Source organism: Vombatus ursinus, unplaced genomic scaffold, assembly GCF_900497805.2.
Source record: "Vombatus ursinus unplaced genomic scaffold, bare-nosed wombat genome assembly UNPS02014791.1, whole genome shotgun sequence".
NCBI classification, from domain to species: Eukaryota; Metazoa; Chordata; class Mammalia; order Diprotodontia; family Vombatidae; genus Vombatus; species Vombatus ursinus.
This window is the reverse complement of record NW_020954569.1, coordinates 65659583-65685830: the sequence shown is the minus strand read 5'-3', so window position 1 is coordinate 65685830 and position 26248 is coordinate 65659583. Positions and strand designations below refer to the sequence as shown.

Here is a 26248-nt window from a genome sequence, read left to right as displayed (position 1 = left end):
TACTTATCCTTTCTAGTTGTTTATCCTTGAACAGCTGTTACTGATTTTGTTCAAGTCTATATTTCCAACATCTGTGGTTTGGAGCAGTGGTCCCTCTCTTGTCTTGACTAGCGGATTGTAAGCTCTCCGTATCCCCCAGATGCAGTGTCCAGTACACAGTGAACACTCAGGAGATGAATTCTATCACCTAGCCTTCCATGATTGTAAAGGGATAGCACTGTGTGTTCCTGCTTCTCTATAAACATCTCTCTTCATACTTATCTGTGCATCAGCCCTCTCCCCAGCTGCTCTCAAGGTCTCCCTTTCACAAGAGTGGAGGGGCTCATTTCCCAGGCAGTATGATTTGAGGGATTCCAGGAAAGGTCCCTGACAGGACAAGGGAATGAGTGGGGTTTTTTTTCTCACCAACTTTACCTAGAAACTGAAATTCTACTATTAGAGATTCATTTCTTTGTGATTTTTATTCTGTAAGAGATCCTTGATTAATTGTAAATACCCCCTGGGAAGGGTCTCTTTTCATTTATCTGGACTTAATTGTTAATAAAATGCTTTTTCAGGGAAAGCAAGGCCCTGCAGGAATGGGGCACTAGAAAATTTCCTGGGATGGGGAGCAGGGGGAGAGATAAGATATAGAAATGAGAGATGGGACAACACCAAAGGCAAAGTTTTCTTCACAGTTTTTCTGAGGTCTGGACTCTAGAATAAAATTTGACCAGGGTTCAATTGCTAGAAAAGCATACTCCCCCAGGAGGGGTGAGTAATTATGTTCAAACTTAGTGATCTTTTCCTTCAGTAAAATAATAGCATGTATGTATACATATACATATATGTATATGCATATGATATATTAGCATGTATATATGAATGGTATACATACCATTCATATGTATACATACTACTAAATATGCTAATCTATTATGTGCATATACATATGTGTACACACATGTATCTTTAAGATTTACAAAGTGCTTTATAATAACTGAAATTTACCTAGTGCCTTACATAAATACAATATTTCATTTAAGCCTCAAAAACCCTGTACTGAATGTATTGTAGGTCACAGGACCATGGATTTAGGGCTAGAAGGGACCTTATAGGTTACCTAGTTAAACCTCCTCACTTATAGATGAGGAAACCAAGGATCATAGTGGTTAAATGACTCATCTTCAATCATAGAGCTGGTAATTATCATAGGAGAGACTTAATCCCAGATCTTCCCAATTGCACCTTCAGTTCTCTCTCTATGATGCTGTCTGCTTCTTAGATGTTTCATCTGTTATGTCATTTGGGCCTTGCATCCTATAAGGAGGACGTTAATATCAGTCCATGAGTCCCTAAATTGCCTTCTGGTGTCCTGCCTGCCTCACAGGGCTGCCCAAGAGTTTCTGATCCTGCAAAAACCAAGCCCCATCCCATCCTGTTTGGTCGCCTGGTATGTATTTCTTCTAAGCTCTTATACTACCAAGACTTAACCCAAGACTTTAGAAATCTGGATGGGTTAAGAACACTGGCCAATCATTAGATTTTTGATGAAAAGTTCAAACCATTAAGATCTACAGGGGAATAGAGAATTTATGGTTCAGGAACCACATAGTAACCTCTGAATCAGAGAAGAAGAAATGGTTAATGGATAAACAGTTAATCAACAAGTATTTATTAAGCACCTCCTCTGTGCCAGGCATTGTGCGAGTCACTGGGGATGCAAGTACAAAGAACGGTGACTGTGACAGCTGTCCTACTATGTGCATGGCCCTGGGTTCCTGTTTATGAGTGGATACCAAGATGGGTCCAGCTTGTGTAACCAATTCTGTGTCCTTGCCCTGCTTAAGATCCAGCGAGGAAGACATAGCATAGGAAAAGATAACTAATGCTACAAGCCACAGTGTTCCAGTGTTGCCATTTGTCTGTGGATCATGTAATACCCCTTTCTGAAGAATCAAAAGTGCAGGTCACCCAAAGGACAGTGAAGAAATGCCTGGTGGGCAGAAACCGGCTGCTGCAGATCTGCACGCAAGACCCAGCATCAAAGAGAATCCAAGAGATGTCTCACCAAAGAACCAGGTGGGCCAGGGCTGTAGTGAGGGTTAGCTTTAGTAGGCAGACATCCCTTGTGCTGTGGTGGTGCCCTGCTAATGTTAAAGTCCTGAGAGCTAGCATTTAAATGGTGCTTTAAGGATCGTGAAGCTCTTTACAAATACCTCATTTTATCTTTATAACGATCGTGGAGGCTGGTGATTGTCATTATTAATTATTGTTAATACCCATTATTAGCAATGTAATTTATAATATATTAATACAATTAATCAGATAATAACAATTAGTAACAATAATAATATTGCTACTTAAAGACCCAGAAGAAGGCTTCTAATGTATTAGGAGATTTATGGGAGGACATGGACAAAAGTTATACAGGATGAAGGATTATGGGTAGGTTATGATATATAATGTTTGTTCGTGGGAGAATCTGTGGACCAGATCAATAAGATATTGAAGTATATGGTAAGTGATGGAGGAGATAAATGGAAGGAGAGATCCATGTGTGCTGGCACAGTTGGGGAAGGATTTCTGGAGAAAGTGAGTTGGGTCCCTAATGATAGGTAGGATTCAGATAAGCAAAGAGAAGATAAGACAATTTGAACAAAGGCCAGGAGCTGAGACTACACAGCACAGTCAGGAAGATGCATGGTCAGAGAAACAATCTGGCTGGACTGGAGTGTATACAAAGGGGAGTATGGAAAACTAAGCTGGAAAGGTAGGTGGGGACCAAATTGTGAAGGTCCATGAAATCTTTCTCTTTCCCATTCCCATGTACCTCTTTCTCTCCATTTTCTTTCTCTATTTATTTCTCTTTCTCTCCTCCCTTTCTCCTTTCCCCACCTTCTCTTTTTCTCTTTCCCTTTTCTCCTCCAACTCTCCTCACAGTGGGGGCCTTCAGGGGGTAGAGAGGTGACTGAACCCTGCTCCCTCTCTGCTGACCCCTGTATTCCATTCAGCATCACTGGGAGGGGTTCTGTAAAAAAAAAAAATGCCCTTAGTCTGAGCATAGAGAACTGTAGTCATTCAGTAAAATGGCCTTGAAACTGCATGTGCTATTGAAGGAAAAAAAAAAAAGCTTTTAACTCCCCAGGTAGAAGTCTCCTTTGAAATAATTTCAAATACCACTATTAAGAATGATACCCCAAAAGTCAAAGAGAAAGCCACCCTCTGGTTTCCAGCAAGCCAGAGAAATATGTGGTGTGAAAACACATTTAATCTTCTCTGCCTAGTACATGAACGGTGCATACTTGTGCACACAGAGCCCCTGAATTCAGACTTCTCACAATGTTAGAATTCCTGAGCACAGAAATGTTCTAAATGTTCTCATACACAGGGCACAGTAAGTTGCCTTCTCTCCTTCCTCTTTTTTAATGATCTAAGAAAAACTGGGGACCTATAGGAAAAACCGCCTGCTGTCTCTGAACGTGGGTGTTTTCCAGTCACTTTCCATGCTTGGTTCCCACCCAAGGGAAGAAAAATCACGGAAAAGAAATCCTAGTAATTGGCTACACAGCCCAGTGTGAACCTTTCTAAGCACCCGCTCCACTGTAGAGGCAAAGGAGGAGAGATCTCATGGGTTCCTGAATTTTTACCAAGGGGAAATAACACGCAAGGGTTTCTTGTTGCTTTTGGATTAAGAGGACTGTCTCCAGTGTTCCCAGGAGAAGAAATAACAATCCCTTAAGTGTGTTTAGTTTTTTATTCTCTTCAAAGCATTTTCCTACCCATTATAGGATTTGATATTCACAGCATTCCAATTAGGTAAGTAGGACAGATAATATTATTCCCACTTTTATAGAGGAAGAACTTAAGGACCGGAGATTTTTAAGTATACACTACTACAATCAGTGTCCATGTAATATTATTTTCATAATAACCCTATTCCAAAAATTTCAAATAACCTAATGCCTTCCAGATAAAGTCCAAAGTACTCACACCGGCATTCAAGGCCTACTAATCTGGCCACAATCTTCACTATAGCCTGTTCGTCATTCCCCCAAGTCAACTCCTACATTCTAACTCCTACCTTTGTTCACATGATTTCCCCTGCCTAAAATGCCTTCCATTTCTCCTCTTTGCTTAGACCCACTCCTCCTTCAAGGCCCATAAGCCCCATTTCCTTTAGGAAGCCTTCTGGAGCAGCCTGCTCTGCCATGATCTCTTAACCCTCTCCTGAACACTTTTGGAACTTAATTGTTTGTACCATTTTGGGGACCATTAATCATATAATGTTTTGTGACATCTGTTGTGATCCCATGGAATGCATTAAGGGAAAGGCCAACTTAGCAAACCTTTTGACATTTCCCACAGCACGTAGCAATTCCATACATTTAGTTGGTGGTTTTGTTAATAACAATATAACAACTCACATTTATATAACACTTTACTGTGTACAATTTTTTTTTCTGGACAATTCTGTTGAAGTCAATAACTACTTGTTTTTAATAAGATATCTTATAAGGATGAAGTTAATATCAGTCCATGAGTCCCTAAATTGCCTTCTGGTGCCCTGCCTGCCTCTTGTTTTTTATATCACTTCATTTCCCAATATATATCCCTTTCCCATACCAGAGAGCTATTGCTTCTAACACAGGATAAGAAGGAAAGAGAAAAACCAAGTTGGGCAATATATGCAATGTTCCACATCCATAGTCCCCCACCTCTGCAAAGAAAGGAAGTGAGATGCATTCTCACAACTCTTCTTTGGGTCCAAGCTTGGTTATTATAATTACATAGTGCTCAGTTTTATTTTATTATTATTTTTGTCCTTTCATTTACATTGTTATTACTCGTATATGTTGTTTTCCTGATTCTGCTTACTTTACTTTGTATCATTTTATAGAAGTCTTTCCATGCCTTTCTGTATTCTTTATATTAATAATTTCTTTCAGGACAGGAATAATCAATTATATTCATATATCACAATTTGTTTAGCTGTTTCCTAGTTGAAGGTTAGTGCTACCAACATGATTGGTACCAACTATAAACTGTGGTGGCTCCCTATTGAAAGAAAGAAAAGAAAGAAAGAAAGAAAGAAAGAAAGAAAGAAAGAAAGAAAGAAAGGAAAGAAAAAGAAAGAAAGAAAGAAGAATAACACCCCCCTTTTTTTTTATCATGTAAAGGTCTTCCCAGCGTATCTTTCCATTCTTCTTCTACATTGCTTCTCTCCATACACTTTGTTTTAGCAGTACTGGCATGCTTGTTATTCTGAACATAAGATGCTCCATCTCCCAGCTCTATATTTGTTAAATGAATAAATGAATGAATTTGATTTTGAAGAACAGAGACACCTAAATTGATTTTTTCTTGACACAGATTCCTTCTGACAATGTGTAGTTCGGACATAGTAAAGATGAAGATTCTAGTCAGTTCATGCCATGAAATCCATAATGGACATGATGATCTAAGTAGTGAAAAGACTTGGAGTCCAGGAGAGATCTGGAGTTGAATCCCACTTCAATGCTAACTAATTCTGTGGCCATGATTAATTCACTTCCTTTCTCTTTATATTCATTTCCCTAGCTATTGCCATAACAAAACTTGTAATATATACCTCATAGGTTGTTGTGGAGATCAAATGAGATAATTTATGTAAAACACTTTGCAGATCTTAAAGTGCCATATAAATATCAGCTTTTATCCGTAACATAATGATTAGGCATAAAAAATAAAAAACTGGAGGCACACTTTTGTGCTGCTAGTAGCAGCCTGTTATAGGGGGAGAATCCTGGGTCTCAGGAGACCTGAGTTGCAGTCAGAGGAATCACCCAATATCAGAGCTGGAAGGGACCTGAGATCATCTAGTATAGCCAGAGGTATGCAGGAGCCTGCTCAAACCAGCTCCCAAGAGCAAATGATTAAATTTTTGTTGTGAGCATTTATACCTCAGAAATCAACAAATGCTACAAATCGGCTTGATTTATTGTTTTGTTGATAGTCTAGAATTAAGAAAGTGATGGATACAATCTTAATAATGCAGATTAAACTTAAAAGTGTGTCCTAAATATGTGTATATACACATGCATGTATTAGTTGTTCAGTCGTTCAGTCGTGTCCAACTCTTCATGACCCTGTGCACCATAGCATGCCAATACTATCCATGGGGTTTTCTTGGCAAAGATACTGGAGTGGTTTGCCTTTTCTTTCTCCAGTGGACTAAGGCCAACAAAGGTTAAGTGACTTGCCCAGGGTCATGCAGCTAGTGCATTTCTGAGGCTGTATTTGGACTCAGGTCTTCCTGACTTCAAACCCATTACTCTTTCCACTGAAACACCTAGTTGCCTCCATACATGTAGTTAGGATATAGTAAAAACAAAGATTCTAGTCGGTGCATGCTATGAAACACTGTATGGACATCACACACACACACACACACAGACATATACACATATATACATATATTGACTTGGGGGAGGAGATAGATATAGGTATATGTAAAGATATATATCTATATCTATAGATATATAGGCATATATATCTATATATCATATAATATCTATATAATCATATGTGATTATACATATGTGTATGTTTACATACCTATATGTATATATCCTTCCCTTCCACCCAAGTCCTAGCTACCAGGCCTTTCTTAATTTAATCTAAAATTAAAATAGCTTCCGTGCATATCAAATCATGCTGTTGATTCATACTAAGCTTTCAGTCTACCAAAATTTCTCTCTCTCTCTCTTTCATATGTACATATATGTATTATGTATGTATGTATACACACACACACAAACACTGGTTGTTAAACATTTACCAGTACAACACTCTACTGTATTGTTAAGTGACTATTAACCTCTGTTTGCCTAAGTTTCCTTAATTTTAAAATGAGGAAAATAACAACAACTACACACTGTTGTGAGATAATGAGATAATATTTATAAAGTTCTTAACATAGTTCAAATGCTTATTCCCTCCCCCCCCATCTCCACATCCTACCCATTTAACAGACAAGGAGAATGAACTCAGAGAGGGGAAATGACTTGTCCATATCATACAGGAAATCAGTGGCAGAATCAAGACGGAAACCTAAATCTCCTGGTTCCTATTTCTCTGTTCTTTCCTCCTGCCCACACCACCTAATTATCACATTGGATAATTAGGGTCTTCTATGCAGGGTCCCTCATTGAAGCATAATCATTTCATTAATTAGCCAAGACTTTCTGCCTTACTGACAGGATCAGTAGATGAAAAACATTGACTGAGGCTGAGTCTTTGCTATGAAATGCACAAAAAATTTAAACCTCGCTTCTGAAACAACTGATCCTTATACAATGTGCTCTCCAGGCCTTTAACCATCTATACGCTGTTTGCTAAACACTCTCTAGTATACTTGGATCTTTCCTAAAATCCAGATCTGAATGCAGTACTGTAGGTCAGGTCTGACGAGCACAATGAAGAGAAACTGTTACCTCCTCCCCACCCCAGCCCCCAAACCCTGCCAAGTCTTGACTACTAGGTCTTTCTTTTTTTCCGAATTTTTTAACATTTTTATTTAAAGTTTTGAGTTCCAAATTCTATCCCTCACTCCTTCCCTCACCTCCCTCCTCCCTGAGACAGTAAGCAATCAGATATAGGTTATACATATGCAATTATGTAAAACATTTCCATATTTGTCATTTTGTACAAGAAGACTTGAATAAAAGAAAAAAAGTGAAAAATAGCATGCTTCAGTCAGTACTCAATCGATATCAGTTCTCCTTCTGGAGGAGGATAGCATGCTTCATCATTAGTCCTTTGGGGTTGTCTTAGATCATTGTATTGCTGAGAATAGCTAAGTTATTCCCAGTTCTTCATAGAACAATATTGTTGTTACTGTGTACAACATTCTCTTGGTTCTGTTCACTTTACTATGTATCAGCTCCTGTAAGTCTTTCCAGGTTTTTCTGAAATCATCCTGCTTGTCATTTCTTATAGTACAATAATATTCCATTACAATCATATACTATGGCTTGTTTAGCCATTCCATGATTGATTTCTAATTCTTAGCCATCACAGAAAGAGCTGTTATAAATATTTTTGTACATGTAGGTTTTTTTCCCTTTTTTTTGGATATCTTTGGGATATAGACCCAGCAGTGGTATTGCTGGATCAAAAGGTATGCACAGTTTTATAGCCCTTTGGGCGTAGTTCTAAATTGTTCTCCAGAATGGTTGGATCAGTTCACAACTCCACCACAGTGCATTAGTGTCCTAGTTCTCCCACGTTCCCTCCAACATCCAACATTTTCCTTTTTTGTCATATTAGCCACTCTGATAGGTGTGAAGTGGTACCTTTTGTTTTTTAGTTTTATTTTGTTTGTTTGTTTTTTACTAGGCAATGGGGTTAAGTGACTTGCCCAGGATCACACAGCTAGTGTCAAGTGTCTGAAGTCATATTTGAACTCAGGTCCTCCTGACTCCAGGGCTGGTGCTGCATCCACTGTGCCACCTAGCTGCCCCGTCAGAGTTGTTTTAATTTGCATCACTCTGATCAATAGTGATTTAGAGCATTTTTTCATATGATTATAGATAGCTTTGATTTCTTTGCCTTGAAAGCTGCCTATTCATATCCTTTGACCATTTATCAATTGGCGAATGATTCTTTATTTTTTAGAAATTTGACTCAGTTCTCTATATATTTGAGAAATGAGGCCTTTATCAGAGATACTTATTGCAAGATCCCCCCTGCCAGTTTTCTGCTTTCCTTATAATTTTGATTGCATTGGTTTTGCTTGTGCAAAAATTTTTTAATTTTTTATAATCAAGTGATCTATTTTACGTTTTGTAATGCTCTCTATATCTCTTTTGGTCCTAAATTCTTCTCTTATCCATAAATTTGACAGATAAACTATTCCATGTTCTCTTAATTTGCTTATAGTATCACCCTTTATGTGTAAATCTTGTATTCATTTTGACTTTATCTTGGTATATTGTGTGAGATATTTGTCTATATCTAGTTTCTGCCATACTGTTTTCCAGTTTTCCCAGAAGTTTTTGTCAGATAATGAGTTTTTGTTCCAAAATCTTGGATCTTTGGGTTTATCATATATTAGATTACTATGGCCATTTGCTATAATGTAATTTGTATCTAATCTATTCTATTGATCCAGTTCTCTATTTCTTAGCCAGTACCAGATTGTTTTGGTAATTACTGCTTTATAATATAATATGAGATCTGGTACAGCTAGACCACCTTCTTTCGCATTTTTTTTTTACATTGATTCCCTTGATATTCTTGAGCTTTTGTTCTTCCAGATGAATTTTTGTCATTTTTTCTCACTCTGTAAAGTAATTTTTTGATAGTGTGATTGGTATTGCACTGAATAAATAGATTAATTTAGGTAGAAATGGAATTTCTCTTTCTATCTCTTGCTGCTGGACTTCGTTGGTAATATATAGAAATGTTGATGATTTATGTGGGTTAATTTTGTATCCTGCAACTTTGCTAAAGTTGTTAATAATTTCAAGTACTTTTTTAGTTGATTCTCTAGGATTTTCTAAGTATAACATCATATCAGCTGCAAAGAGAGATGGTTTTGTTTCCTCGTTCCCTGTTCTAATTCCTTTAATTTCTTTTTCTTCTCTTATTGCTATAGCTAACATTTCTAGTACAATATTAAAAAATAGAGTTGATAATGGGCATCCTTGCTTCACCCCTGATTGCATTGGGAAGGCTTCTAGCTTATCCCCATTACAGACAATGCTTACTGGTGGTTTTAGATAAACATTACTTATCATTTTAAGGTAAGCTCTATTTATTCTTATGCTCTCTAGTGTTTTTAATAGGAATAGGTACTGTATTTTGTCAAAGGCTTTTTGGGCATCTATTGAAATAATCAGTTGATTTATGTTGGTTTTGTTATAGATATGGTCAATTGTGCTGATAGTTTTCCTAATATTAAACTAGCCCAGAATTTCTGGTATAAATCCAACATAGCTATTACTAGGCCCTTCTTAATTGAATCCAAAATTGAATTAGCTTCCTTGGTTGTCAAATTATTGTGAGTTTTCAGTCTACCAAAATCTTCAGATCTTTTTTTTTTCAGACAGACTGATATCTGGTCACCCTTCTATCCCCATCATGTATTTTTTAACATTCATTTTTAAAAAATTTTCATTTCCAGATTCTCTCCCTCCCTCTAGCCTTTCCCTCACCCATTGAGAAGGTAAGTAATATGATATCCACTATACATGTGAAGTTATGCGAAACATTTTTTAACAAATTTTTTAACCATTATATATTTCTAACATTTTAAAAAATGCAACTTATTTCATCGAATTTGCTTTGTAGCAAAGGTACTTCTAAGATGGAAAGAACTAGTATTATAGTATGGCATTCCCACAAAAAATCTGAGGCATACTTCCCCACAAGTACATTCAAGTTCCATACAAAGGTACTGAAGATTGAGTGTAGAGAATACATGTGGCAAAAAAATAACTCACAACTCCTGTTTACTAAAAATCCTTTTCTCTCTTTGTAGAGTCTTCATTAAGTTCCCCTTAGGTGTAACTCCTTGCTGGACTCCAAGAGTTGGTGCCTTTGTAATATCCATAATCAGTACTCTCCACCATAAAGTGTCAAGTAGTTAGAAGATGTTTCCTCTTGGGTGTCCACCGTTATTGGCTAGATGTGTTGTCTCTTTAGATAGGATGGACCTCTGGAGAAAATTGAATGGGGATAGAAAGGAATATACCTTTTTTCTCAGGGGTATATGGCACCTACGCAAAAATTAACCATGTATTAAGGCATCGAAACCTCACAATCAAATGCAAAAAGGCATAAATATTAAATTCCTCCTTTTCAGATCATGATGCAAAAAAATTACATTTAATAAAGAGCCAGATAGTTTAAAAAATAGTTGAAAACTAAATAATCTAACCCTAAAGAATGAGTGGGTCAAACAATAAATCATAGAAACAATCAATTATTTCATCAAAGAGAATGACAACAATGAGATCACATACCAAAATTTGTGGGATGCAACCAAAGCAGTACTTAGGGGAAAATATATATCTCTAAATGCTTACACCAATAAAATAGAAAAAGACCAGATCAATGAATTGGGCATGCAACTAAAAAAGCTAGAAAGAGAACAAATTAAAAATCCCCAATTAAACACCAAATTAGAAATCCTGAAAATCAAAAGAGAGATTAACAAAATTGAAAGGAAGAAAACCATTGAACTAATAAGTAAAACTAAGAGCTGGTTTTATGAAAAAAAAAAACAATAAAATAGACAAAGAATTGGTTAATTTGATTTTGAAAAAAGAAAACCATATTACCAGTATAAAAAATGAAAAGGGTGAATTCACCACCAATGAAGAGGAAATTAGACCAATAATTAGGAGCTATTTTGCCCAGTTGTATGCCAATAAATCTGACAATCTAAATGAAATAGAATATTTACCAAAAATATAAATTGCCCAGATTAACAGAAAAAAAAAATAGAATACTTAAGTAACCTCATTTTAGAAAAAGAAGTTGAACAAGCCATCAAGGAACTTCCCAAGAAAAAAAAATCCCCAGGGCCAGATGGATTCATAAGTGAATTCTAACAAACATTCAAAGAACAATTAATTCCAGTATTATATAAACTATTTGGGAAAATAGGCAAAGAAGGAGTCCTGCCAAATTACTTTTATGACACAAATATGGTGATAATACCTAAACCAGGAAGAGCCAAAACAGAGAAAGAAAACTATAGACCAATTTTCCCTAATGAATATTGATGCAAAAAATTAAATAAAATACTAGCAAGGAGATTAAAGCAATATATCACCAGGATCATACACTATGACCAGGTAGAATTTATACCAGGAATGCAGGGCTGGTTCAGTATTAGATGTGTGGTCTCTTACTTGTCTAGTCTCTCTAGTGACGTGGTTAGTGGGGAAAGGGAAGAACAGAAAAAGAGAAACTTTTTCCTGACCACCAGGAAAGACTCCCTCTCAGTGGGTTGGCTCCAACTATTGAACTGGAATTCTCTAAACTGGAACTCTTCCACATTAGTTCACAATTTGACTCATTGCTGGATTGACCACTGTGGTTTTTTGTTTTGTTTTGTTTTGGAATTGAATTTCCTTATCTTCCAAAGCTGAAGTGCTGGGGTTATTCTCAGGCCAGATCCTACTCCTTATCAACATGAGCCCTTGGACCTACTCTGTTTCTGGCAAGTTTGCCCCTCCTCAGGCAGCCTGGTGGCTTCCCATATCTAATTGGTTTAGCCCCCTGAAGCTCAAAACTCCTGAGTTCAAGTGATCTCCCAGCCTCAGCCTCCTCCAGAAGCAGACACTACGGGCATGTACCAGCCTGCCTAATTTTTTATACAGACTGTTTTTATACATAGGTCCAGGTATGCATGTGATTCTTTGTACCAGTCACAAGATGTCTCCTGCGTGGCATCATCTGCTTTAATCCAATGGTCAGAGCACTATAATCCTTTCAAATTGATTAAAGACTTCTTCAGTGTAGTGGTTCAGTGATGTGTCTGAGTCTTCTGTGATTATATTAATTGGGGGATGATTTCTGAAGTCTCTTCTAGATCTGTGATCCTATGGTTGTTAGTTTCTTCATCAAAAAAAAAAAATGAGGTGATGGACTGGATCAGTGGTTCTTAAAATATAGTCCTCCAAGACCCTTCCAGGGGGTCTACAAGGACAAAACTATTTTCCTAATAACACTAAAACATTTTAATTTCTAAAATATTGATAAGTATAACCCACATGAACCAAAGGTCTTTGGGGGTAGGGTGGGATGGAATTCTCAATAATTTTTAAGAGTCCAAAAAGTTTCAGAACTGCTCATCTAAATCATCCCCGAGGCCCCTTTTAGCTCTAATTCTTTTGATGCTCTCTCTGACCTTATAAATAGCATGAACTGAGTCTACTTCTAGGCAGAGTTCAGTGCTAGGCACCATAGAGTATGAACAGATCTAGGTGCGGCTGGGTTTTATTTGAGATAAGGGTGGGAAGGGGGAAGGGACCAAAAAGAAGGGAAGAACAGAGTTCACTGAGTGCAAATTCAAATACAGTCCAGTGAATGCAGAATAAAAGTTATACGGAACTACTTGTAGAAGCAGTCCATCAGACTAACCGACCAGCTTATCATCACTGGGCTGGAAACTTCAGAAGTCTGGGACTGCATAACTGTGGAACTTCAGAGAAACTGAGAGTTAGGAGTAAACAGGAGGATGATAGGATTTTTTAATTTTAATTTTAAATTAATTTAAAAGTCCAGGAAAGAAAGCGCAATATCTACTTGGTCTATGGCTTAAAGTCAGAGAAGAATGATAGTTTTGGTTGACCTCTGCCTCTTGGCTTTCTCATAGAGAGGGTAGTTAATAAATGGACAGTTAGGACCACTCAGAGGCCACTCAGTTTAATGAGATCACATCTTCATTCAAGTACTTGGCTTTCAGAGCGGAACAACTCTACTCCAGAGAAATCCCAAAGGAAATTGATCCACATCAGGACACTAAAAGTGAGTCACTTAACAGCAGTGAGAGATAAATACTTCCTTCTCTTTGTGGGGAGTAAGCCCTAGGATTCTCATTCTATTCTTGGGAACTAGACAAGTAGAACCAGACAAAATCACTATGCTGGGATTTGCCATTGACTGGCTGAGCGTCTCACCCCAACCCACAGAGGAAGCTAAAGTCTGGAGCTCAGCATTGGAAAATCCTATCTGATTAATGCATGCTAAGGTTGAGAACTTATTGACCATTGCTTTTCCCTTTCCCTGCTTCTAACAATCCCTTCCTCTCTTCTCTGAGCAGCTCTCTGCCTCACCTTAATTTCTTTGTAAGGCTAATTATATTTTCTGAGCCCTCTCTTTGTCTGAGGGGTACTTTGTGAGAAGCCTATCATTAAATCTCTTACACCCTAAGACAAAAATGTGAAGAAGTGTAGCTAAGAAGGAAGGACATTACTGTTGCTTCAATGCTGTAGAATTGGGCAAGAATTTGGAAGGGAAAGAGAAGGGAAGATCTAAAAACCGAAGATTTTCAGCTTTCCAGTGTGGCATGTGACAGGCTACATGAAATTCCAAGCAGTTATTGTGATAGATAGATAGATAGATAGATAGATAGATAGATAGATAGATAGATAGAGAGAGAGATAGAGAGATAGAGAGATAGAGAGATAGAGAGATAGGAAGAAAGATAGATAGATAATAGAGATATAATACACACACATACATTATGTGTATATGGATGGATAGACAGAGATATAATATACACATATATTATATATGTGTGGATAGATAGACAGATGGATGTTAGTGTAGTTAAGAAGCTCTCCAGAGCCCTTTCTGTTTTAAAAATCCAGTGATTCTATGATTCTACCAATCCTTAATATTTGGCTATTAGAAAGGGTCATTGACAGTGTTATTTAATACTTTATTTTTCTTTTGGGGAAAATAGGGTCATGAGGGCGGGCTAGATGACCTCTGAGGTCCCTTCCAGTCCTAGATATGTGATTAGATGATGCTATGTTACTGGGAACTTGATGAAGTGACTCCAGGGACTGGATTAGGTCATTAGCTGAACTGAGGGTGATGTTAATAAGCTGTATTTCCTGTATTTGGACTCTGCTACTGACCCACCATCAATAGAGCTTTAGCTTTAAGATGTACCACCTCCTTGGGGCAGCAAGATGGCACCATGGATAGAGCACCAGCCCTGGAGTCAGGAGGACCTGAGTTTAAATCTGGCCTCAGACACTTACTAGCTGTGTGACCCTGGGAAAGTCACTTCACCCCAACTGCCTTAAGGGAAAAAAAAAATGTACCACCTCCTATCCCTTCCCTCCACCCCAGAGTGGGGATTGGTTCTCTCTGGCTCAGCTCCTCACTTTCTCCTACTCTTTACTTATGACCAAAATTACATGGATATTTGCATTATCTGAAAAGGCATTGTAAGTATCTATACCTAGGGAAAGAGAGAAGTTAACCGGCCACTGGCACCTTAAACTTACTGTGTCCAAAATGAAATTATCTCCCCATCTCAAGCAGACTCCCTTTCCCAACTGCTCCCAGCATAGTCAGGGTCCCAACAGGTTCTCTGAGAGTAGAAATTAGAAGGCTTTGTTTAGGACTGGCTTTACTAAGGAGGCTGAACAGGCAACTGTCTAGATATGTGGTATAATAATAGATTGCATTTCTATGTGCCAGGCACTATGCTTTCCAAATAATATTTCATTTAATCTTCACAACATCCCTAGGAGGTAGATGCTATTATTATTATTATTTTATAGTTGAGGAAATTGAAGCAAATAGAGGTTAAATGACTTGCTTAGGTCACACAGCTAGTTAAGTGTCTGAGGCTGGATTTGAACTCAGGACTTCCTAAATTCAAGGGCAGCTAGGTGGCACAGTGGACAGAGTGCTGGGCTTAGAATTAGGAACCCTTATCTTCCTGAGTTCAAATCTGGCCTCAGACACTTCCTAGCTATGTGACCCTGGACAAGTCACTTAACCCTGTTTGTCTCAGTTTCCTCATCTGCAGAATGAGCTGGAGAAGGAAATAGCAAACCACTCTAGTATCTTTCCCAAGAAAACCCCAAATGGGGTCATGTAGAGTCAAACACAACTGAAATGACTGAACAGCTTCCTAAATCCAGGCCCAGTGCTCTATCCACTATGCCACCTAATTGGTATGATTTCAGATATGCTGGAAAGGGCCCCCAAGACCCAAAAGATCTGCTCCTTCCCCTACTGATTAGCTGATGCCTGACGTTTCACCATTTCAGTGTCATTGCTTTCATTTAAGAATTTGTCATCTGCTACTAAAATATCATTGTCCTTGAGAGTGTGAACAAATTTAGACTTTATTTCTAATAATGGATAGAGAGCTGGCCTCAGGAAGATCTAAACTCAGTCAATAAATATTTATTAAGCGCCTACTATGTGACAGAAACGATGATAATCACTGGGGATACAAAGAAAAGACAGTACCTACCCTTGTCTTTTCCTCGGATATATACTGGTCGTATGACCCTTAGCAAGTGCCCTGGGCAGCTTTTTAAGACTATGGTTGCTGAGAAAGTGACAGCTTGAACTGATAGAGGAAGTCTCTCATCTGACAGTGCCCTATATCAAGGAAACCATTGATCCACTCCCTGTCCCATTATTATAATGGAGTTCCCGCTTATCTCTCACATAACATTCTGTTTTACACTTCTCTAATACAGAAAAAAATTTATTCATGTTTTATTTTTATATCCCTGATACTTCTCAATAACACCCCCTCAATAACTCCTCCCTTACAACAAAGACAAGCAGGTAAAGAAAACACTGAAGGCATCTGTGTCTGAGAGTGTGTGTAATATTCTGTATGGGTAGGCTACTGCCTACCTGCCCATATAAAAGCCCATATAATCAATCATCTCTGTAGTCATCACTGGACCAGGGTTTCTAACATACTTATGTAACACTGTATGTTATAATTAATATATGTTGGAATTGTATGCCTCTACTAAACTGTAAGCTCCATGAGGGCAGGAGCAATGTCTCATCTAAACTCTAATCCTCCAGCACCTAGCACTGTAGTTTCTTTAATAAGTATCTGTTGCTTAAAAGGAATAAATGAAAAGAGGTCAATGATGTCAGTAAATCAATCAACAGATATTTATCAATGGGACCAGTACTGTGCTAAATAACATTAGGAATACAGGAGAAAGAGAAGATAGGGTCCTTACCTTCATGGAACTCATCCTCTGGTTAGGAAGACTCATGAATCAACCTAAGATATTAAAAAGAGTGTTTTTTTCCCCTTAGGATAGAGAGAGAAATGATTTATTTTGTTGTAGTTCAGTGACGTCCCACTCTTTGTGACCCCATGTAGTGTATTCTTGGCAAAGATACTGGAGTGATTTGCCATTTGCTTCTCCAGCTCATTTTACAGGTGAGGAAACTGAGGCACACAGGGTGAAGTGACTTGCCCAGGGTCACACAGCTAGTAAGAGTCTGAGGCCAAATTTGAACTCGAAGGTGAGTCTTCCTGACTCCAGATGTAGCACTCTGTGCACTATGGCGCCACCTACCTGATGAAATAGAATAGGACCTTACCACCTGACCCCAGGTGACTCCCTTTATATCCCCAAAGCATTGCCATTGTCATGCTAATGCTGGTGAGACAAGTGGTAAAGCTTCCAAATTTTAAGGTCAATAAGATAGTGGTGCTGCACCTTAAGGAAAGCAGTTGTGGTACTTGTTATGTGTGACCTTGGCCATCATTTCCCCCTTTCAGGCCTCAGTTTTTTCATCTTTAAAATGAGAAAGTTGAACTAAAATATTATAGGATCACAATTTTAGTGAGGAAGGGATCTTGGGGCATTTTATAGGGGCAGGCTACTCCTGATTTTACAGTTTTTGGTGAGAAGTTAAGTGATTCACTAGAGTGAACCTATCTAGAGCAAAATTTGAACCCAGGTTTTCCTGACCCCAAGCACAGCTCTCAAACTTCCTTTTAATTTTCAATCCTATTATCATAAGGGGTGTGTGTGTGTGTGTGTGTGTGTGTGTGTGTGTGTGTGTGAGAGAGAGAGAGAGAGGAGGGAGGGAGGGAGAAATAGACACAAAGACGGTGGGGAGGGAGGTGGGGAAAGGACAGAAAAGAAAGATGAGTGGAGATGCTGGGGAGCTAGTTTCATAGTAATGGTGACTCGTCTAGGAAGAAGGCTTCTCCATTGTTGGGTGAGAGAGGACAAAGAGGACAAAGGAGGATGAGGATGAGGACAAGGATAAGGACTCAGGAGAGCTAGGGAATGGAGTGATACAATAAATCCAAGAGCTCTTTTACCACTTTTGCCCAGAAAAGCTACCCGGAGCCTGTCTGTACCTGTGAGGGCGCAGCAAAGTTGGCTGTTTGCATTGTTCCTCTGCCCCACCCTGTCTCACCCCCAAGCCCAGGAATCAAGCTCCTTCCCCTTCCCCGCCCCCCCCCGTGGGTGTCCCCCTCCCCAGGGTGACTCAGTAGGGTAGTGGCTGTGTGGCAGCTGCTTAGCTGAGCTGCTACATGGGCTCCTGATTTGACATTCTGAAGCACTAGCCCTTTTTGTCTTTTAGTCCTAATTTAGGATGTTGCCTTTTTTTTTTCTTAGTTAAAAGAAAAAATTCCTTCCCCACCCCATGCCCTGTGGCGTGCAGATTAGTATAGGTGACCCTTGCTTGGCCGGGGCCAGGAAGTAGGGGACCCCCAGCATGCCACCTGGCCTCTGCTCGAATGTCCAATGGGGCCGGGGCGCAGCCAAACCAGCCTTTTGCGGTCACAGTGGGCCCACTGGCCACAATGTTTCCGGCCAGGAAGTAACCCCACCCAGTGTGTGCTGTTAAATGAGATTTTTTCATTTCTTTTCCTCTTACAAACTTCCCTTTCAAATTGTTTTGAGGAGTGAGCAAGGGTTGTTGCTGAGGAAGGAAAAGATGGATTATAAGTGTCCTCTCCCCCCACCCACCCCCCAATGCTTTAAGGAAGGAGCTATCCAGGCAGGACTCAGGGGAAAGTGGAAATTGGGCCTGGGGAGCTGGGTCCACCTGGAGACCCAGCTTCAGGACCAGCTGGCTGAAGCAAGCTGCTGCTCCTTTTCTCTGAATCTCAACATACCTGGCTTGTAAAATGGGGCAGATGGTTTCCCCCTCTTTCCCTCAGTTACTAGAATACTGTACAGCAGGGCCAACTTTATCTATAGGTGGAATAGGCAGTTTCCAATGGGAAGTAATTATGGGGGGAAATATGGGGAAATCTGTCTCTCCAGTCCACTGTCCAATCATGAAATGGGATGTTTCACGAAATAGTGAGTGTCCCGTCTTTGGAGGAGTTAAAGCAAAGTCTTGATGACCACTTGTTAGGGCTACTATAGAGGGGATTCATGATTCATGATGGAATTGGACTAGAGTGTTATTCAGTCGTTTTCAGTCATGTCTGACTTTTGGTGACCCCATATGGGGTTTACTTGGCAAAGATACTGGAGTGGTTTGCCATTTTCTTCTCCAGCTACTCTTGCAGATAAGGAAACTGAAATAAACCGGGTTAAGTGACTTGCCCAGGGTCACAGAGCTAGTAAAGGTCTGAGGGGATTTGAACTCCCATCTAAATCCAAACCTAGCACTCTATCCCCTGCACTACTTCCTGCCCCTTGAACAATAGCAGAGGTGGCAAACACCCATCCCCACTCAGATCACAACACTCTTGAGTATGGCCCAACCAGATTAAAATATAATTGGGAAATATTTAACAAGATAAGTAAAAACAGGATAAAACATAGATAATGTTAATAATGTGGTTTTATAAGTCAATTTGTGGCCTGCAGGGATCTTTATGTATAGTTTGAGTTTTGACACCACCAGACTAGAAGACCTTTGAGATCTCTCCTAATTCAGATTCTACTCACTCTATGACAACCTGTTATACTAGATAGAGTGCTGGGTTTGAAGTCAAGAAGACCAGGGGTCCAAATTCATTCTCCGATACTCAAAGGCTCTGTGATCCTGGGTAAGTGACGGTCTTAGTGAGCTTCAGGCAGCTCCCTACAACTTACCTGCTAATTCGTAGACTGGAACTTCTCAATGACAGAATAACAGGTCCATTTGTGTGTATGTATATATATATATATATGTGTGTGTGTGTATGTGTACATACACACCCATATATGTATGTATATCTGTCTGTCCATCCATCTGTCTATCTATGGTCAAGATACTGGATTAACCAGACTGTCCATTTCTCCAACTATTCTTCATAATGGGACTTTGCAATAATCTCTCTATCTGGAACTATTTGGAACAGCCACATTGAACTTTTGATGGAAGAGAAACTAGGAACCTGGGGTGGGGAAAAACAGAGAGCCCATGGGGATTGGAACAAGATTGGAGAACTTGCTAAAACACGTACATGCCATACATCAATGAAAAGGCATTTATTAGGCACCTGCTGTGTCCCACGTGCTGTGTAGGCACTAAGAATACAAAGACAAAAATGAAACTGCCCCACTGCTAGAGGAGTCAGCCTATGCACGTGCAGGTATGTACAAAATATAGAGGGAGCTGGGTGGCAGTGGTTCAGTGGATAGAGTCCTGGACCTAATTGTCAGGAAGACCTGAGTTCAAATTTAGCCTCAGACGATTATTAGCTGTTTCACTTCGGGCAAACCACTTCACTTCTGTCTGTCTCATTTTCTTCAGCTGTAAAATGGGGATTATGATAGCATCTATTCCCCAGGGTTGTTGTGAGGATCAAATGAGATAATATTTATAAAGTCCTTTGCAAATTTTAAGGTGCCGTATACCTGCTAGCTGGTAATATTATACAAGGTCCTTTGGGTAGGGATGCACTAACAGCTATGGTGGGAGCAGGAAAGGCTTTAAGTAGGAACTAGGATTTGAATTGAGATCTGAAGGAAACTAGGAGTTCTTTGAGACAGAGGTGAGGAGGGGAGTGTATTCCAAGTCTGGGAGACAGAACCTGTGAAAAAGCACAGTGAGGTGACATGAAATGTTGTGGATGAGGTACGCAAAAAGGCCAATTTGGCTGGAACGTGGAGTGCGTGAAGGGGAATCATGTACAGTAAGCCTGGAAAGGAACATTGGAGTCAGATTGTGAAAGGTTTTAAGTGCCACACAGAGGAGTTTTCCTTTGGTCCCAGAGGCACCAGGGAGTTACGGAGTTTATTAAGCAGGGGAGTGCTATGGTCAGGTCTCTGCTTTAGAAAAATCTCTTTGGCAGCTGTATGGAAGACGGATTGAAGAGGGGGAGAGCAGTGAGGCAGGGAGCCCAGGCAGGAGGCTGTTGCAATAGTCCTGGCAGAACTGATTTGGGTTTGAAGGGGGAGGAGGCAGGATTGTCTGTGTAGAGAAAAGGAAAGGGCTGTGAGAGATGCTGTAGAGAGGAAACAATAAGAATTGGCAGCTGATTGGAGTCGTGCAATGAGAGACAGTGAGGAATTGAGGATAACTCCAAGGTCTTGAACGTGACTGAAGGGGACGAAGTGGTGCCCTTCACAGAGATAGAGGTAGATTGCCACAGAAGAGGAGAAAGAGAAAGTCAGAAGGACCCATGGGCCTTTTTTCCTGTGACCTCTTCTCTAGGTCCAGGAACCTCAAATCCTCCCTTTCCCTCCAACCCAGGAGGAAGATTTCCAGCTAGGATAAATGTGCACAGGAGATATAAATAACTAAAATGGTGAACTTTAACAACTCCTGCCCCTATCCCCAAGGGTTTGAAGGGAGAAAGTAGGGAATTTCCCTGCTCCTCTGCAACACTGAGTGGGAGAAAGACATGCGCCTGAATGATGAGGCCCCTTTCCACCCTTGGGTAAGGTTACCCTTATTGTAGGGCTCCCTTGGGACTATGCAGATAGCCTAGAGTGCCAAGGGTGAGGAACCAGCAGCCTCAAAACCACAGGTGGCCCCCTAGGTCCTCAAGTGCGGCCCTTTGACTGAATCCAAACTTCACATAACAAATCCCTTTAGGATTTGTTCTGTAAAACTTGGACTCAGTCAAAAGGCCTCACCCAAGGACTTAGAAGGCCACATGTGGCTTCGAGGCCACAGGTTCCCCACCCCCTGGGACCATTGAGATATCTTGGCATGGCTGCTACTGGGACTGGATTTCTGTGGAGATCAGCCTGTTATTAATAATCTGGTACCTCCAAATTATAGATGAGTGAAACGGCTAGGCCCTCCCCTCACCCCCACTCCCAAAGACTTTCACAGATGGGAGCTCTCTGCTGGTCTGCAGGGCATTTCATGATGTGATTTCCAGCTGCTGCCTTCTCCTTAGGGTCAATGAGCACATACTACATTGAAGGGTGGGGGAAGAAGGGGGGATATGTTGAAAAGGATGGGTGGGCCTGATTGTAACTGTGAAAACTGCATCTATGCTGGGCCAGCCTTGTGCTTAAGCCAAGTAGACAGTAGCTTAGGTGGTATAATTTGAAGGACTTTGGGAAGGCCCCACCCTTCAAAAATACCATGGGATCATAGGTTTAGAACTGGAAAGGAACTTTAAAAGCTATCTATTCTAACCCCCTCATTTTAAAGATGAAGAAACTCTCTCCCCTACTTATGCCAGAAATTCCATGTTTTAGAGATTCATTCTTCTGGGCTGAGCATCAACTTCTGTTTAAAATGCAAGTAGCCCTGAGAGGAATGAGGCAGTTCTCAGTTTAGGAAGAGAACTTTTTTATCACATAAGTTTGTTGGTAAATCAGCTGTTTAGAACTTGAAATCTATTTCCCCATAGAACCAGTGGCCAAGGAAATCCTAATAAAGGGCTTAGGAAAGGAATGTTGGAGATGCTGACATCTGGCCATTTCAATGGTTCCATAAGGCTGACTTTAAACCCAGGGGCTTATGGGTTTCTCTCTTTATTTCTTCATCAATCCAAGGCAAAATTGCCAAGTAGGCAAAATTTCAACTTCAAGATTCTTCTATTCTCCATGCTGCTTTCCCTCTCTCCACCCATCCCTCTACCTGTCTGTGTGACCTTGGGTAAGTCACTTAAATACTGTCTGATTCAGTTTCCTAGTCTATAAAATGGAAATAATAATAGCACATAATTCCCAAGATTGTTGTGAGAATAAAGTGAGATAATGTTTATAAAGTGCTTTGTAAAAGCATGTAAAACACTATGTAAATGCTAGCTATTATTATTATTATTATTAAGGAAGAAGGAACTCCTGGAGCCTTCATACTTTTAGTAGTCAGAGCATATCAAGGAACTTGAGTGGAGGGGAGTCCCTCTAATCATATAAGTATGGTTCATGCCCCCCCCAAATATGTCTTCTCTGGGAATATATGAATTTTGTTTATTTGCCTAGTAATGAACCCTTGAACATAAACCATATCTATCACAAAACAAGGAAGGACACCTGAGTTCCAGAGAGCAAAGGAATAGACTCTATCCTTTTTCTCCTACCAAAAGGGTCAGTCCCCAAACCTGTATAAATAAACTCATAACACTAATAGAAGTACCAGTAGTATGAATGGAGTAGAAAATTCAGGAGGCATCAGCTGTCTTCTCCCTGTTCTTTTTTTTTTAATTTATTTTTTATTTTTTTATTTTTTAAAGATTCATTAATTAATTTAGTTTTAGTTTTCAACATCCACTTCCACAAGATTTTGAGTTCCAAATTTTCTCCCCGTCTCATCCCTCCCCCAACCCCAAGACAGCATGCATTCTGAATACCCTTTCCCCTAATCTGCCCTCCTTTCTATCTCTTCCCCCTTCTCCTTCTCCCTGTTCTTATAGCATACCTCATGTATCAGCACAACATGTCTCCCAGGCTCCATTTATATTAAATACTCTGGCAATGGTTTAATGGCTGGTGTCCTCCCTACAGTGGATGCCATGATCTAAATCAGTACCATGATTCCCTGTCCCAACTATTCTTATGCATTCTTGCCTTGTCACTCTCAGTAAAACTGAGAGAAATGTCACTGCCCTCTTCCAATCAGCACTTTTGCTTTTGCTCCATGGCATGATGGGAAAGCAAGTACTTCCTGACCACCTTGTCTTCTACAAAGAAGAATATACATTACCTAACCTAGGTGGGAAATAACAGTGTGAACTTACAACTTACTGCTTTTTCTTTAGGGTGTGGGGGTGGAAAAGGCTATCAATCAACCTCAGTAGAAGAGGGAGTTGGTAAGTCTTGCAGTTATAGGCACCCTAGACTTATATCCAGATCAAGGCAGTATTTATAATTTTGTGGTTATCTTCATGTGTGCTCATGATCACATACTTAATGCTCTCATCTCCAGGCCTAGTCATCTTTCTCCTTCTGAGTGTGTTGAATGTGGTTCATGAAATAGAATTTTGCTTTGAATCAAAGTCTGTATCCTGCTCAGATATTTTGATATATTGTGCATGTAGTATTTTGCTCCCAAAATCCTTTACCACATTTGCATAATTATTTGAAAACCATTTAAAATAAGTGTGTATAATTGCTACAACACTATAACCCCTGAAAAACTAGATGTGGGCAGTAAAGGTTCGCAGAATCCAGACTGTAAGCCAGGATTGAGAGAGCTGCTACAGAGATTGAAATAAAAACAGAAGAACGAGTTAAGAACATGGCCAGACCTAGAAAACAGAAAGAAGTTATAGGCTGGAGTGGCCTATAATGTCAGCAAAGAGGTAGAAGAGCTGATGGTATGGAGGGGAATAGTGGAAAGAAAACTCCCTCTGGAGTCAGAGGAGACAAGGGTTTGAATTCCAGCTCTGCTCTCTGTATGATCTTGGGTAAGTCACTTAATTACTTTGTGTACTCAGGTAAAATTAGGGGATTAGGGCTAAGACCTTCAGTTGTGATGACTTCATAGAAGGTTACCAAAGCTTTCTGGGGTCCTGCATTAGGGCCATCACCTTCTGGAATGTTATCCAGAAGAATGCCACAGGGGCAGCTAGGTGGCACAATGGATAGAGCACTGGCCCTGAATCGGGGGACTTGAGTTCAAATCTGGCCTCAAAAACTTACTAGCTGTGTGACCCTGGGCAAGTCACTTAACCCAGATTGTCTCCCAAAACAAACAAGCAAAAAAGAATTCCATAGAAGAATCAAGAATCAAGGTCTCATAGTTGGACGTGACCTCAAAAGGTGACTGTTCAGCCTCCACTGGATGGAGAATAGCTGATATTCAGTTACACCCTTTTAAAGTAATGAGGCTTCAGATACGACCTGGCTGGAGTGGACTGCTTACCATGGACCAAAAAGAAATCCAAACCAGAATTTCCCCATGAAGGGGTGCCACTTTGTGGCTGCATTTACAACATAGTCTGTGATTCCATGGTTCCATTCACAAGTAGCACGACTCACAGATTAGGTGCTTTGTCAGTGTTTGATTCAGCGGCTATTTATTTCTTTTTTCTTTTTTTTTTTTTTTTTTGCTTTTTGGTGAGGCGATTGATGTTAAGTGACTTGCACAGGGTCACACAGCTAGTAAGTGTTAAGTGTCTGAGACTGGATTTGAACTCAGGTCCTCCTGACTCCAAGGCCAGAGCTCTATTCACTGTGCCACCTAGCTGCCACCTCGCTGCCACTTCAGCAGCTATTTATTGACCGCTATGAGTCAAGCTGGGATTATCTCTTACCTTTCATTGTTTCTCCAGCACTTAGCACAGTGCCTGGCACATCACAGATGCCTAATAAATGCTTATTGATTGATTCAATGACAGAACAGTTGACTGATTAGAAGACAGTGTCGTATAATGGAAAGAGCATTGGATTTGGGAGCAGAGGCACTAGGTTCAAATTGACTGAGCTACCTACTACCTTGAGTAAATCATTTCATTTTTGGGGGGTCTCAGTTTCTCCTTGTGTAAAATGATGGTGATTTAGCATACATGACTTCTAAGTCCCCTTCAAGCACTAAATTTTACAGTCCCATGATTGACTGAGGCAAAGTAGGCTGACTTTCTCTATGTCATCCCCTTTCCCTGACAGCATCCCTCCTGTCCCCATCGAGTCATTCATTACAGACTCCAAATCATCTGGACTCTCTGGGCTCTGCTCAGCCGATTTCCTTTAAGCTGTGCATCAGCCACTCAGGTTTTAAATCTGTATTACTCCCACCTGTGTCCTTGCTCTCCCCTTGAAGCTGCCCCATAGAAGGAAGCTCAGGATTTAGAGAGGCGAGAGACCTTAGAAATCATTTAGCCGAGCCCCTTCATTGTATAGATGTGGTACAGTAGGGGTGAAGTCACTTCCCCAAGGTCACACAGGCAATAAGTAGCAGAGCCTGCATGTGAGGTAAGTCTTTTGTCTCTGTATCCAATGCTTTTTCTGCTATCTGACTCTTGCCTTCCCTATCTTGTATCTCATCTCAGTCAGAATCACTGTGTCTTTTATAAGGAGGGAAAGGCAGCATCGGTGATGGAACTAGCCCTTGGCTTACAGTCAGAAGACTGAGCTTCACTTCCTGGCCGTGGGACTTTGGGCAAATCTCTCTTCACCATTCTCAGACTTGCTTTCTTCAACTGTAGAATGGGAATAATAATAATAATAAAAACATTATTTCCCCCATAAAGTTTACAAAGTTAAGTACTAGAGAAATTAAAGGGATCATGATTTCATAGTGACAGCTAGCTAATCTGATATCCTGACAGCCTTGATGCTTTCCAAAGCATAGAGGGCTAACAGAGGCCACATACCCAACAGGGTCATCTCACCTTTCCTAGGAGTAGCATATGCACTTCTTAATAATAGCTTTGTGGAGGCAATAAACTCAA

The 26248-nt window shown here is 40.1% G+C and overlaps 1 protein-coding gene across 4 annotated transcripts in view; it reads left to right on the top strand.

Annotated features, from left to right (window-relative positions):
• Positions 1 to 26248, top strand: part of ZBTB7C (zinc finger and BTB domain containing 7C) — a 231991-nt gene that overhangs the window by 148161 nt on the left and 57582 nt on the right. Inside the window, exon 1 of one of the 4 annotated variants that reach the window (XM_027868746.1) lies at positions 1988 to 2061. The exons of the other annotated variants lie outside the window; for them this stretch is intronic. Within the exon in view, the coding sequence (XP_027724547.1) occupies positions 2042 to 2061 (20 nt within the window). The 5' untranslated portion in view covers positions 1988 to 2041. Of the gene's footprint in view, positions 1 to 1987; positions 2062 to 26248 lie in introns of those variants that run through there. 4 annotated transcript variants of the gene reach the window in all.